Here is a 15,953-nt window from a genome sequence, read left to right on the forward strand (position 1 = left end):
TGGAAATCATCAAGTCGTGAAGCCAGAGTATAGGCATCTATTAAAATTAGTAAAGTTGGAACAGTATTGCTCTTCTTTCTATTGGTAACTGGGTGCGGATACTGCTACCCTCAGCATACCTACACCAATACTACAGAAGCTTTACAGAACCATTACAGATGCTTGAATTTTGAGTGTTCTGTAATTTTGTGATCAAGTCTTTGTCTGTCTGGGTAAAAGATCACCTCTACGAGCTCGCAGGATCATTACAGATACTAGAATATAGTATTCTGTAATTATTGTGATCAAATATTTGTCCGTCTTGATAACAGATCAACTGTACGAGTCCAGCAGCCGTTGATACACAGATACGCACATTAATCGAGTTGAAACATAGCTGGACTGTAACAATATATAGTTGTTAAGTGAAAGAGAAAAGCGAATATAACCAGTCTGCGGGTAGGAGTTCCCTAGTATCATAGCCGAGACACACAACCTCTGTTTAAGTTATATTACTGCAATTTGAGCTTTTTGCTTCTGTAGAAAATCGGTGATTTTGCGGATCGTAATATATTTTGCTTCATTAATAGTTACCGGTAACAGAATTTCAAAATTGTGTACCTATGGACAGTCTAATTCTGTTTACCTCAAGTTAGCAATCGGCCTAAAATTGCACATGTACAGGGGAATAAAATGAACAAATGTTTAGTTTAATTTGCAAAATTTCGAGGTTTGTTGATAATGGAACGGCGGAGCTGTTAAACCCCGTTTTCATTTCGAAACATTTGAATTCAACAACAAGATTATCATGTCACGTTTAATTTTGTTTTAAACATATTTAACTGAAGTATTCATGTGTATGTATAAGATATTGCATTTTGCAAGGGAATTCCCTCTCGTAGATTCGTAGTCTTTGTCCTCGGGGTAGCATCAACCGGAAGCTATAACCAATGGAAGAAAATAACACTTAATTTCATATACAGGATGTCTGTTCAATATTTTATAGATATAAATCGCTATGGTCATTTATTTCTTACTACAAATTGCAAAGCATGTTTACAGAGCACAGTTCATATTGCATACAAGATACAATGTAGGCAGGGCACAGATCTACGGATCGCAGGCTCGTGAGTTCGACCCCCTCATGATCTCCTTGACAATTCATAAAAAAACGTTGTGTCTGATATTTATTCATTCTCCACCTTTTATTCATGTCATGACGTTTGCAGTTACTTTCGGAGAATAAGTTAGCACTGCTTATGCAGAAACACTGGTTAGGCTAACTGCAAGCCGTTACACAACTAAAATACCACTAGCAAACGACTACGCAGTTCTGTCATACCCATTGTAAGCTCATTATAGGTACTGTCTGTTTCTTTAAACTAACACTATGTAAAACGATAAAAGGAAAATCAAGTTTACCACATGTTTGGGCGTCGTATAAGCTGAGCTGTGAGATAACGGGATCGTTTTGAGGAAAGTTTTCATGCAAGAACTTTATCAGATCCATTCTTTTTCCGTGGTTGTCTAACACATCGACTTCACATATCGGTTCCTGTGTTGCTTGTTCAGTCTTATAACCAAGACAGTTCATGAAATCATACGCAGGTCTGCAACAAAGACAAAGTGAAATCATTAAAGTATAGTCAGTCGTAAAATGCTGCTGTATAGCAGTAGTTGGAAAATGTTTTCAATGTGTCGACAAAATCTATATATCGTTCATGCTGAAGCGCAGAACGCAACTAATAGGACCGAGTTATATGAAATTTGCTAAATCTGTCACGCCCTCCACTCCCCTTAGTAATGTTCACCTGAAACTAGGTGTAATATACATTTTTAAATAATTATAAAAACAAATGTTCACTAGATCAAACAAAAGGTTATGAGAGTTTTTTTATGTTCATCGATGGGACATGAAATCTTATTCTAGGAATCTGTACACAGAGTATGGAAAATATGAGCGACGATAGACAACAGTTTGTAAGAACTTAAAGGCTTTGAAAACGATTGCATAAGCAGTGTAAGCATTATTTTCCCTTATAACTCTCCAGTCAATTTTATTTTAAATCGCTTAAAGAATTTATAACGTATTGTGGGGTATAAGATGAATTAAGTTATTGCTCAGGGTGATAACGATGTTTACCAAGTGATTTTTTAAATATCACTACTAGTGATAAACCGTGACCTCGTTATTTCTAATTAGTTCTGATATTTGGATATATAATATTTATAGCCGAACATAGCAGAATATCCATGATAACCGAAATTACAACGGTCGGAGCAAGTTCGGAAATTTCAAAACAAGATATAAACAAGTTACAGCAAAGCAAAATTTCCTTCTAGGGCACATCTATATAAATATATAAATGATAATCTTGTAAAATTTTGGTTGCAATGTCTGTTTTAAATATTGGTCATCAGTGTGTGGAACCCCAGGATCGGACACAAGGACAAGACCATTCTACCTTATTGACATTCCGTATCCCCACGTTTAAGCGCCCCCGGGGCGTTACACTTTGCACCAAGGGTGCGTTTATTTCTGTACCAAATACCAAAATAACTAGAGTTTTGAAAAAGAACTATGTTGTTTTCTACTAAGGAAAAATGTCAAGTCCACTATTTCCAAAGTATTTACGCTAACATCCATGTAGGTTGTTAACTACACAACAAAGTAAATCCGTTACCACTTTCAGTTGAGGCCCGCCCGCTTAGCTCAATACAGAGAGCGCAGATCTACGGATCTCGGGGTCGCGAGTTCGAGCCCTGAGCGAAGCGTATGTTCTCCGTGACGATGAGATAAAAGACATTGTGTCTGAAATCATTCGTCCCCCACCTCTGATTCATGTGGGGAAGTTGGCAGTTGCGGAAAACGGGTTTGTACTGGTACAAAATCCAGGAACACTGGTTAGGTTGACTGCCGCCGTTACATAACTGAAATACTGTTGAAAAACGGCATTGATTGGCCAGCTTGTAATTACAACAGCATTCTAGGCCATTTGCTCAGTCAAGTGTGACTTACCAATTCAAAGTGTTCCTTCTAAACATTAACTTTAATAACAATTAATGATAAAATAAGAGAATGTGTTATGAAATTTCAAAACAATTATGAATAATATAATTATGAATAACCGTTAATTGTATGTGAACTGTGATAACAAACAATATAAAACGCAGAACTTGTTTCAGAAATCTCAAAACCAAGAACTGCCGTACATTGTAGATATACTGCGATAACAGACAAGACAACAGGCGAAAAAACGTACATATACTTCACATACCGGTATGCCAGTATGGCAATACGAGTCACGTTGCTGAAGAAGGCTTTTAAGAGCTGAGGGACTTATTTGAGTCTGTTTAGATAAAATAAGTATTAGAAGGCAATTAAGACTTCGGTTGATAATTGGTTGTTTATGATGATTATAGAATTCAGTGTTCCATGAATGAGTGATTGTTGTGTAACAAACGCCTAGCTCTTTAGAGAAGGTTGCGTCTAAAATCTAACACGACGTAACAAATCAAAGGCCTGAATGGCCTGAGTCGGCTAATGATTGATGTACTGACAGTATAGTCTACCAGTTTCAGTTTGTTTTTAGTTATTTTTCTTAAAATTTCATAACACAGCTCGATATTTACCCAAAATATTATATCCGGATACGATTACACTTTTCTCCAGTTTGAACAATATATTTTACAAATTGTGATGATACGAAGACATTTAGCAGCAATTGGCAGTATCTGACATTGAAGTTTACGGTTAAATTACCTCTTATTTAAATCTTTTCATAAAAAAGTTGTTTCGTTTGGCCAAACATAGACGATCTACTTTCGATTTCAAAAACTACAAGAAAATACAATTTAATGTTTCGCCGATTTGTTTATTTCTCGAAAAATAAGAATTAAAATCATTTTTAATATCTGTAGTAACTAAACAATCCAGTAAGAGCTTCTTCTTCCGATAATTTATCCGTTTACTGACTGCAAAATTCATGTGTGTCTGTAGAAACCCACGCAAAGTTTATAGAAATCATACGATGCGTGTATACGTTCAATGTGGGAGAATTAAGGCTGATCGGGATCGGCTATGTTATCTAACGCATCCAGACGATTCAGATTTTGTTTTTAAAAAAGCATTGTGTGCATTTCTGTAATTTTATATACGTTTAGAAATTATCAGACATGCGTATTTGCATTATTTCTATACGTAATTTACGCTAATACGCATCTTATCTGGAGCCCTGTGGAACTATTTTTTGTCTTTCGCTGGATGTTACGCAAGCTTTGTAAGCCTGCGCAATTCATAAAATGCACATTTATGCTTAATGAGTTACTTCGAGTATTGCACAATTACAAGTCATAAATATGACAGATTACATCGTATATTGGTCATAGCAAAGGGAATTCACGCAACTTAACTTCATTCTTGCAGTGAACTGTTTAAGTTTGAGAAATCTAATGGAACTACATCGCTTCACTGTGTTATTTGGTCCATTTAGACTTAGAGAATCGCTGGATAGCAAGGACTCGTCAAAACGATTACATCGTTTAGCCGACTCAAAAATCAGTCAAAATCATCCTCTTATGTAAGATTCAGTAAGTCTGTGGGCAATATAGACCATTTTCATTTTAATATTTAGTGTCCCGAAACCGCTATTATGAAGAGTTATTTATATGCAATATACCCAATCTACACTCCCTAATATTTCTCATCATTTCACTTTGCACTGATATCAGCGTGTTTTGCCAAATTGTTGATTCTCCATAAAATATGAACATACAAATATTACTATGATGTTGAACTAAAACAGTAAAACAGTTTAAGAAATTATATAAAAAGTGGGTCAATCTCATAAAACAGTGACACCAGTGACACACACCCAGTATGACGAGCGATGCATCAAAAGTTCATATATCCGTAACAGACTTGTGTAGGAGGGATATGCATGTGTAAGTGATTAACATTTACACAAAAACTGCACAAATAAACAAGACAAGTAGAAAGCAAAAAAGAAAAAACATGTAAAAAATCACACTGGAGATTTGTCCAATTCGTTGCGAGCACTACCCTAGTCTTTATCTCCGTCATGATCTCAAGAACTTCACAATTTAATGTAAAGCTGCTAGGCGAGTCCTTTTACACGTAATTGCTACAAGATGCACACTGTGTTATTATTCAATCAAAGGGGTGTTCGCTAAAAATACTGACTGAAAAGCGAACTGTTCAGACCAAGATCAGCCTGCACGTTCGTGAATGCTGGTCTTGGACTGCACTGGTCGCAAAAGCAGAATATCATAGCAGGCTCAAGGTTAATGATGAGTCTTTTAAATGTGTTTCATGAGTATAAGAGTTTGTATCAATTATGTATGTTTTGTAAGAGCATCAATATATTTAGTGCAACAAGTTCTTATTGTAGCTAAATACATTACATACACACTCTTGTCAAACTTCCTAGTAATAATCCGAAATAAACTTACCTGCATATCTCTGTTGGATGGTATTCCATGCCCAACACATACTCAAAGCATTGTTTGCTTTTGTCTTTAAGGTAACACATTTCAAAGCACCTATCGATGACATCGTCCGAAACTGGAAATATATTACTATTTAACAAAACATTTAGGATACCGTTTCAGTTTAGAAGAACAATGAAAGCTGTTGCATTTTCTAAACTCACCTTTTAAGTTTTTTACTCTTTGAATCAGCTGTTCTATTTTGATGTTGTATTTTGATAATTTCGTTGAGTAAGTTATGTTATTGTTTACAGTTAGACCTGACTAGTAACACAAGGTTTATATGAATTAGAAAGTTTTTGGAGCACTAGCCGTATCTTTATAGAAAATAACACCAGATATGGAACTACAACTAGCACAAGTGTCCGCATACGTAGTTCTGTTATATACACACGATTGTTCTGTTTAAAGTACAGTATGTATTTGAACCTTGTGTGCAAACTCCCTTCGGATACGGAAAAATATTCAGTTGGAAATAACGAAATGATGGCACCGCCTCGACGTTTTTTGCGTCAAAAGGTTCACAGATCTAAACGCGTTTATAATCTTACTCATATACGATTGTACTAAATTTTGACTGATATAACTCTAGAAATAGGTATATGTATATACATAAAGGATCATGAAGCTATACTTCGATCAGCATTGATGTATTATGTTCTTTTGGATTTTGCCAGACCTTATCACTTTCGGTGCAAGCTCCTCTTGGTATCCACGCCTAAAAAGAACTCCATAATTTTATAAGCCGATTACAGCTATGCAGAAAAATGTGCATCGTATTTTTGTTTGCAACAGTTTCACTACTTTTTATCTGTAAAATGAATATTTTAGATGAGTGTTTCCTTGTCTTTCAGGCATGACCAGATGAAAACGTTTGAAATACGAAAAGAAAAACATGTATATAATACCAAACATTGGATATTCATAACAAACATAAATTAAATACTTTAAACGCAACATATCACGTACCCCTATAAACGTGTGAGCCCAAGAGATAACCACCACGAGATACTTCGCGTAGCTTATCCCGCAATTGATTTTTTATTCGATCACTCTCAACATGTGTTAAGTACGTCCGATAGTATATCCTTTCATATTCATCTCTGCAGAAACTCTTCACTTTCGGATGGACAGCATCCTGCAGCTACAAAATAAAATGATAAACTGAAACTTATTTTTAATTTTAGCAGTTAATCATGCATTAATGCAAAATCCCTAACCAATAAACTCATCTTTTTCGATATCAGTAAGGTTGTTGCGCATGATCAGATCAAAATATTTTCTACAATCTGCAACTTTATTGTGGCAATGTCAGAATATTCATGAAAGAAAAATCTTACAGCATTAAAAGCTATTGCATGTTTGATTATTGCTATTGCTGTTGAAAACGTTTGTTCAAATGATTTTGAAATATCTTGATGAATGATAACAAATTTGTGGTCCGAACACGAAACTAATGTTTAAACATTTCACCTCTAAGTGTGACCTTGACCTTGGAGCTTGTGTCTGGGTTTTCCGCATGATACGTCATCTTATCATGGGGAATATTTCTGCCGAATGATTATAAATTTCCTTGTTAAATAGCAGGCACGAAACAGACCATGTTAACCTTTGATGTTTTAGTGTGATCTTGACTTGAAGCAATGAGTCTTGGTCTTGCGCTTGACACGTTGTCTCATGTCTGGAAACATTTCTGCCAATTTTTATCCCCTTCGCGAATATCAGAGAAAAATCGACCGGAAACTTTGTATGCCCTCAATATGCATGTGAACAGGCAAACTTGAAATTTAAACGATACGAAGTGTGTTTATTACTAAATATGTTGTCGGTATCAATGTGAGCCAGCAAAATGGAACTTGAAATACTTACCGGCGTGTTAATAACTTAATATACTGACTGTATGAATGTGAGCATGCAAACTGGAAATTTAAACAAATACCAGTGTGTTAATTACTTAATATACCGTCGGTATGAATGTAAGCATGTAAACTGGAAATTTAAACAAATACCAGTGTGTTAATAACTCAATATACTGTCTGCATGGATGACAGCAGGAAAACTGGAAATTAAAATGATTAACAGCGTGTTAATGACTTATTATACTGTCTGCATGAATGTAAGCAGACAAACTGGAAATTTAAATGATTACCAGTGTGTCCATAACTAAAAACACTGTCTGCATGAATGTGAGCAGGCAAACTGGACATTTAGAATAATCACTAGCGTGTTCATAACTTAATATATTGTCAATTTGAATGTGAGCGGGCAAACTGGAAATTAAATGATTACCAGTGTGTTCAGTTACTAAATACACTGTCTGCATGAATGTAAGCAGGCAAACTGGACATTTAGAATAATCACTAGCGTGTTCATAACTTAATATATTGTCAATTTGAAAGTGAGCGGGCAAACTGGAAAATAAATGATTACCAGTGTGTTCAGTTACTAAATACACTGTCGGTATGAATGTAAGCAGGCAAACTGGACATTTAGAATAATCACTAGCGTGTTCATAACTTAATATATTGTCAATTTGAAGGTGAGCGGGCAAACTGGAAATTAAATGATTACCAGTGTGTTCAGTTACTAAATACACTGTCTGCATGAATGTAAGCAGGCAAACTGGATATTTAGAATAATAACTAGCGTGTTCAGAACTTAATATATTGTCAGTTTGAATGTGAGCGGGCTAACTGGAAATTTATATGATTACAAGTGTTTTTTCGTCTTTATAATCTAATCTAGAGTCGGTATGAATATGACAAGTCGAACTAAATGATTAAATGATTACAAGTATGTCTATTACTTTGTCTTCAGCCAGTATCAATGCAAGGAAACAAACTGGATGAGTAGATAATTACCAGTGTGTCTATAACTTTATCAGCTGCCTGTATGTTACCATTGACTACCTTGTTTGCCTTATTACAGTGCTCATTCTTAATTGTAACTCTCACCAGATACTCTGAAATAAGAATTGCAATCGTACTCGATGCTGTGTTGTATTGTCAAAACTCTTTACTTAAATAAAGCATGAATCAACACTTAAATTCACCGACTAAACTACAACACAGATTAGCAGTAATAATTCAGTCATGGTTAATAATTGCTGATCTGAAACAGATCTGAACCAACCCCAAATGACACTTTTGACTCAGCTATAAAAAGGGCTAGAACTATTGATGTAGCAAGACGTTCTCTTAAGCCGCACAGTGATGATGCTAGTATAAATAATATGAAACTGGTTGACAGACAACTAAGCTCAGTGAATGAAATTTCAGAAAATGGAAATGATAATGTAGACAGTGTTAATAATGTTAAAAATGAGGATAAAGTGCTCCGGAATGAAATTCTAAATTTAACAAAAATAGTTCAACGGCTATCGGGAAATCTTGATACTCTTAATGACAATATTTATAGTAAATTGGACAAGCTACCTTATCACGAAGGTGAGAACTTGAACTCTAAGGTGAACACGCTTATCAGTGATGGCATGGGAATCAAGTCAAAACCCGCTCTTAATACATCCAGAAAGTCAGTTGATGGTTCGGATGGTATTGTTATTGCCACTCTTCAAGCCCCGGAGGAAAGGAAAACTATTATGAATTCTAAACGTAAACTCAAAAACTCAGAACAGTATTGCAAGGTATTTATCTTTAAGGATCACACCACAGAGGAGAGATCACTCAGCAGAAACTTGAAAACAATTGTAAATGTGTTACGAGACAATGGGTGTAACATCTCTCTCCAAGGAGACCGAGTAGTTGAGGAGAGCTTCAGGCCTGATCAGTGTTATCAGGGAGGAAATTCGAAGTATTATGATACTGCACGTGATGCCCGTGGTCATAATAATAGTGACAGACATAATTCTTTTCTCAGGCTTCTCGCGCAATAGTTTTTCACGTGATACATACTCACAAAATCATGCAAATGAAAGACAATCTTCTTTTTCAGATGGTGACCGTGGCTATTATAGACACTCGCGTAATTCTTTTTTTAGCACAGTCAGGTCACTATGATAGATCAAGGAACCAAGGGAACAATCGATACAACAGATACAACAGTGAAGGACGCATTTAGATTAAGTGCGGATTCTGGAATGTGCGTGGGTGGAGTTCTAGCAATATCTCAGATAATCACTTACTTTGACAGAAATGTATTAATCATCTTGACTATGACATAATAGGAATTGCTGAAACTCACTTATTAGCAAATAATTGTATTTATGTTCAGGGTTACACGTTTTTCGATCATAATGGAAAGTATATTCACAAAAATGCAAAGCATGGTTCGGATGGAGTCGGATTTTTTGTTAAAAATAGTCTTTTAATTGATTTCAATGCCACAGTAGTAAAAACTTCTGCTGATGGAATTTTATGGCTAGAATTGCAACATAAGGGAGACAATTTTAATTTATACACTTGTGTTTGTTACCTGCCGCCAGAAAACTCTTCTCGCTTTTCAGATTGTGTTATTTTTTATAATTAATTGTTACAAAATGTTTATGAATATCAGAATAAAGGTATAATGTTTTTTATGCAGTGACTTTAACAGCCGCTATGGGGACAGTGATGATTTTATATATAATATTGTACCAAGAAATGTAGTTGACTTTAATACAAACTCATATGGTGATCATTTAATACAGTTTCTTATTGATAGCAATATGTGCATTTTGAATGGACGTTATTACTCTGTAAACGATTTTACATCTATATCTGTAAAGGGGTGCTCAGTGGTCGATTACTGTTTAGTTAATCATGAATACTTGCATCAATTTACAGATTTTAATGTAATACGTACTTTAGATCTCATGAATGGCATAGATGTTAGAAATGTTTAACCTAGAAATATGCCAGATCATTCAGTGTTAAAATTGAATATGTATATATTGACATCAGGTCACACCCTGCTCTACTATCATTGATCCGCCATTGTCAGTTCCAGGATTTGATAGATTTATTTTGAGTAACATCCCAGATAGCTTTCTATCAGACTTGAATATTAGAGTGCAAATAAATTCTATCATTGAGAGGCTTGAGCGAGGGCTAAGGCTGCAATCTGATCTCGATACTGCATATGATGGTTGGTGTAAGATTGTTAAAACCGAAATATATGATAAGTTAAGCTTCAAAACCATATATCCTAATGATCATGTTAAACTGTCAAACAAAAGACGTAAACCTAGGTTGAACCAAGAAGTAGCTGATACTTGGAAAAAAATACATGCAGCTGAGCATAGGTGGTATAGGTGTAATAATAGAGCTACAAAGATACCTCTTAAACAGGAATACACTGATTTACGTAAATCTTTCGATAGAAAGGTCCAACGTTTTAAACGTGCTCATGCAAAATGATATCTTATCTGATTTAGAGAATAATGATACTCAATTTTGGAAAACTATTGGCAAAACTGATATTGCTTCTTATCGTAATAAATGTATTCCTATGTAAATAGTTATGAAGGATAGTAGTATATCTAGTGAGGTTAAACATGTGTTTAAAAAGTGGCAAAATGACTTCAATTCACTGCTAAATAACAGTAATGCTACTGATTTTAATAGCCATGTTGATAGTACAAATTCAAACTCACCATGTACTGGTAACGCAGATTTAGATGCTAATATAAGTATTATTGAAATTGTCAAAGCTGTAGAAAAAGCTAAGTTGGGAAAGGCACCAGGAATTGACTGTATCCCATCAGAAGTTTTAAAAAAACTTGGAGATAGTAACTTGCATGCAAAGCTTAAACCAGGATTTTCAAAGTCAAGAAGGGGGCATTATTTGCCCAAAATACAGGTTAGAGTTATGGTACTTGACCAAGCGATTGGTAATTAACAAAGAATGAAAACAAAACATTACAAAGCTTTATGTCTTTAAATGACGATTGCCATATGTACTTGTATGCGAAACTTTAACCAAGGTGTGATGCCGACCCCAACGCCGACACCGAAGCCAACGCCAGGATGAGTAGAATAGCTAGACTATATTTCAAATAGCCGAGGTAAAAATGCATTTTGTTTTATTAGTATTTATATGGGTTGTTTCTTTTCGGTTATTTGGCTTTAATCTACTATTTATTTACATTGGACAAGTTATTGTGATTTGTTTCATGTTTCATACCGGAAAACACTTCTGTCATTTGACAATGCTGCCTTTTTGCTTTTGAACCTTTCAATGTTTATTGTAAGTTAGTTCATGCAGTGTATGCCGTGGAAAAAAGACACAATGACGTCATATATCTATGTCGAATAAACTACATGTTATGTTATGTTATATTGAAAATTAGACAAAAGTTCACATACAAATAAATGACATTTAAATAAGTATTTCAAAATAATTGAAGAATACTACCAAAGCAGAATAGTACTACATGTATTCGGACAAGGATACCGACTGTCATCATGGGTTAACAATCTTTACGATGTAGAAATACTAGTGTCGAACACTATGTTCCTTTATAGTGAATAATGAAAAAAGCTATATGTTCACTTGTAAACATTTGGTTTAATTTGAAGATAATTGTTATTTTGATATATACCTACCAAAACAGAAGTCCATGTTTTTAAGACAAGGTGTATTTGCTAACGTTCCTTTAATAACCTTTTTAAAGTCACTTGTCGTACACTCTTCATGTAACGGACGTTTATCATTAATGTAGTCCGTTAAGCAGTGTAAGAATTTGTAGACATCACTGAAAACATCAATATTTACAAAATACTGTATTTAAACATGGAAAAGAACTCATTGCATAAGGGTTGTATAGGTATTTTAACATCTTTGATATTTGTGACTGATAGTTATGGCAGCACCATTTCTAAAAATAACTGTGTAAGAGGTAAGGTAGAATTACTTAGTAACCTTACAATGTGTGATTTCTTCTGTTTTAGACCTTTTTTTCGGTTGTCAATCAGATATGATTGTTTCATGTAAAAGTGTATTTTAAATAAAAACCTGCATGTACATCCAACTCCAGGCATCGAGGCACGGGGTAACCCACATACAGAGAGTGCCCGGTAAAACTGCTGAACGTCATTACATCCCGGAAGTCCTGTTAAAGCACACATATAAACTTAATTGAAACAGCAGAGTGGTGTTTTGAACAAACTCAGTACGGATTGCACTGTCAAAGTAACTGTCAGAAGTAATACTAAACTTTAGGTAGCTAATGGCTCAGTCTACGAAAATCTAATCTAAAAAATATATACATCCAAGAAAACAACATGAAGGGGGATACATGACGCAAGACTTTCGTCAAATGTGAACGTGGAGCTTGTGCTGTATTTCATGTCCATTCCACTCGTGGAGTTTATATTCGGATGAATTTTATTTACAATTACAGAAATTCATCGTGCAGTTAGTAAGGAATAACGAGCATCCGTAAAAGTTGTTACACCGTGAAATGATATTTAGGAAATTTGCAAAAACATTCAATAAAATTTGAGATGCCCTTGCATTGCTAAACGCTTTCGTTAGCGACGTTATAGTTATGGTAAACACTAACGTGTCATACGAGGCTACCTTTAATGCATTCTTGCCCGTATACTTCCGACGATACCACTGCTGTGAAATACTTGACTGTTAATTGAGCTTGTGGCGTAACAGCGCTTCCACTGTATTTTTCTGAATAACCCTTACTTTGGACACAAAAAATGAAAATAATCTTTATATTAAGGATTCAGAATTAGATCCATATGCTCATGTGACAAAGGTCATGCATTGACTTTTACAAAAGAAAGCTATCATATTAGATCGGATTTAAAGAATGATGAAAGAAATAGTGATACTTGAGAAAAGTACAGCTCCTTTTCTTCATCTCTAATTAAAAATTAATTTAGCATAGGTGGAAATCATAGGCAATGTGTTATTACAAGTTCAGGGTTTGTTAAAATGCACTTTAGAATCAGTTATTACTGTTTTAAAGATAGGACAGTGTGTTATTCACGCTGTGAACACTTTTTGGTTTTAGATACCCGTTCATGTTTTTCATCTATACTCGCAACATAAAGCTAAGATTTCATTACATTTCTTTGTTGGCGTATCTTTGAAATGTTTATGAAGTAAGTTGCATGAATATGATAAGGCAGTATCAGGAAAATCACATAATTGTGATATACAATGTTGTTGACAGAACAATCTCTCTGAAACTGGACCCAATTTTTTGACGTTTCATTTCTCTTTAAATGAAAAAAGTGTGAAAAAGATATATAATTTATCACATAGTTATTAAATAAAAAATTGACAAAAAGGTAAACTGTTTCTTCTTATTATTTATTAATACAGTTATAAGGTAGACTGACTTCCCAGTAAACAATGGAACCATACTGTGAAAGTCATAAGCCCTCAACTGTGCTAATGTAGCCAGAAATCCCTTGTCCCACTCTAAATTTTACTGGTTTAAATAGTGCTAGTGTAGAAAAAAGACATAATAAACAGTGCCGGTGTAGTAATTACCCGGTTATTGAAGTTGAAAGCGTTCAAATTTTGGTATGCACCACGAGCGACCTATGTTATGTATAAGAGACCCATCTACAAGACAATGGCCTTTAAGTACACATTTAGATATATGCTCAAAAATCGTCCAAATATTTTCAATATTTCCTTTTAACAAATTTTTAGAAATTGTGTTTCAGCTAGGCTATCTAATGAACGCTATTTCATTAATATTTTTTAAACTGAAACTTAAATATAATTGACCTATAATTGTGTCGGTGCGACGTTAAACCCAACAAAATAAATAAGATAAATATAATTGATGACGTCACACTATTTACGTTGTGTACACATGTGTACGTAAAATAACGTTGCTTATCAATTACACATTTTATGACGCCATATTGTATTATTTGCCCTGATGAGTATTAAACGAAACCGGTAGGCAAATATTAAGTAACTCATGTAATGTTGTTTATTTGTTTTTTATTTGATCCGGCACAGATTTTAACATATATATAATAAAGAGTTATATAGGCACCGTTCGAACAGAAGTGTTCTCCGCCGAAGAATTTTTTTTTAATACATGACAGTTAATCAATTTGAATCGAAACTCGAATATCAGTTATCAAGATCGGTGTCATTTGATGAAATGGTTACAGTCCCGTCATCTGATCTCAATGATTTTAAGGTAGTTTAAATCGAACATTGTTTCGAAATGTCATTTCCAAACTTTTCTGTCTTCAATTATTGTAAAACATGTTTTCTGTCGATTTATTCTACGTTAAACAAGGTTTAGCTGATTTTAGTTAAACACAAATAATAAAACAATATGACTCTTTTAATAAAAATTTACCTGTAACCTTCTGAAGCGAAATCCCGAATGTCAAAACAGCGGCAGAAAACAATGGTAAAAGAAGCATATTCGGCACAAGTCTCTCTTGATAATGTACGATATGGATGCAAAATTTTGCAGCAGACGACTTTTCACGCCTGACTATAATATATGTGTAAGCGAAGGTTTACGTGTTATTTGTAATCGACATGTATTATTTTAATTAAAATAGTTTTTTTTTTCTAACGTTGCAGTTAGTACTGAAACATATGCTTTGAAATACTCTAGTCTATTTCTAATTATTTCGAATTTTGTTGGTATTTAGTCCTTACAACGCAGTTTATGAAACCGGGATTGGTTTGACAGATGATAAAACTAATTTAAACCATTGTAGCTGTTTACATACATTTTGCGTTTACTTTGCGTAATCCTTTGCGTGCATAGCATTACAGGGCAGAACAGTATTATAAATATAATGATCGGTGAACAAATAAGAATGTGTCAATATCTCCATATCTCCCAAAAGACAAGAGAAGAAAATTCAGTCTTTTTTTTTTTTTTTTTTTTTGTCCTTTCAAAATTGTGCTAAGATAGTAGATAAAGATTGACACATGTAAACTTTAATTCAAGAATTACTAGAATTATATTGCGCATTTTACGCCTGCATGCATGATTAGGTTTTAGGTATTAGCCTTGTAATATAGGAGAACCAATACGTTTTTTTCAGCTTGCTAGCAATCCAAATATCATCTGTTATGTACCGAACAGATTTAAGTATCCCGTTTATCCAGTTGTTTTTTTTTTCTTCTTGACAATCAGCTGTTTTCACTGGCAGTCTATAGATACACGGCAAAGGTATGTCTACAAAATGAAATTTGCCTTAAGCGTTTAAATTAACGTGGTTATTTGTGCAAAAAATGAACGGTGCAATGAGGAAATTATATACTATTCTTGTGAGCAATTCCAACGTATATTGTATTATAACATGATTTGTGATTGACAATGAAGTTTAAACAAATGTAGGTCATGTTTGCATTGTTAATAACTGGGAATACGGCCTATCTAACCTGTCACATTTGTGGATATTTGCGTAAGTATGGTATTTTGTACATTCGGCAATATATGATTATTTTCTTTTTGAAATTGACAAATCCGACGCCCCAGTTATTTGTACTTACGGTAGATGTGGTAAAAAGTTAAT

General features: G+C 34.3%; 1 protein-coding gene across 1 annotated transcript; it reads right to left on the reverse strand.

Moving 5' to 3' along the window:
* Positions 1 to 782: 782 nt before the first annotated feature.
* On the reverse strand, positions 783 to 14,907 carry LOC123540638 (uncharacterized). The gene is made up of 8 exons (XM_045325851.2): positions 14,774 to 14,907; positions 12,439 to 12,535; positions 12,030 to 12,178; positions 8,349 to 8,449; positions 6,457 to 6,631; positions 5,452 to 5,563; positions 1,402 to 1,589; positions 783 to 920 (listed from the first exon to the last, which is right to left on the reverse strand). Exons 1-8 carry the CDS (start codon positions 14,838 to 14,840, stop codon positions 910 to 912), a joined length of 900 nt encoding a protein of 299 aa, XP_045181786.2. The 5' UTR covers positions 14,841 to 14,907; the 3' UTR covers positions 783 to 909.
* Between the last annotated feature and the right edge of the window lie 1,046 nt (positions 14,908 to 15,953).

Source organism: Mercenaria mercenaria, chromosome 16 (genome assembly GCF_021730395.1).
Source record: "Mercenaria mercenaria strain notata chromosome 16, MADL_Memer_1, whole genome shotgun sequence".
In the NCBI taxonomy this organism is placed as follows: domain Eukaryota; kingdom Metazoa; phylum Mollusca; class Bivalvia; order Venerida; family Veneridae; genus Mercenaria; species Mercenaria mercenaria.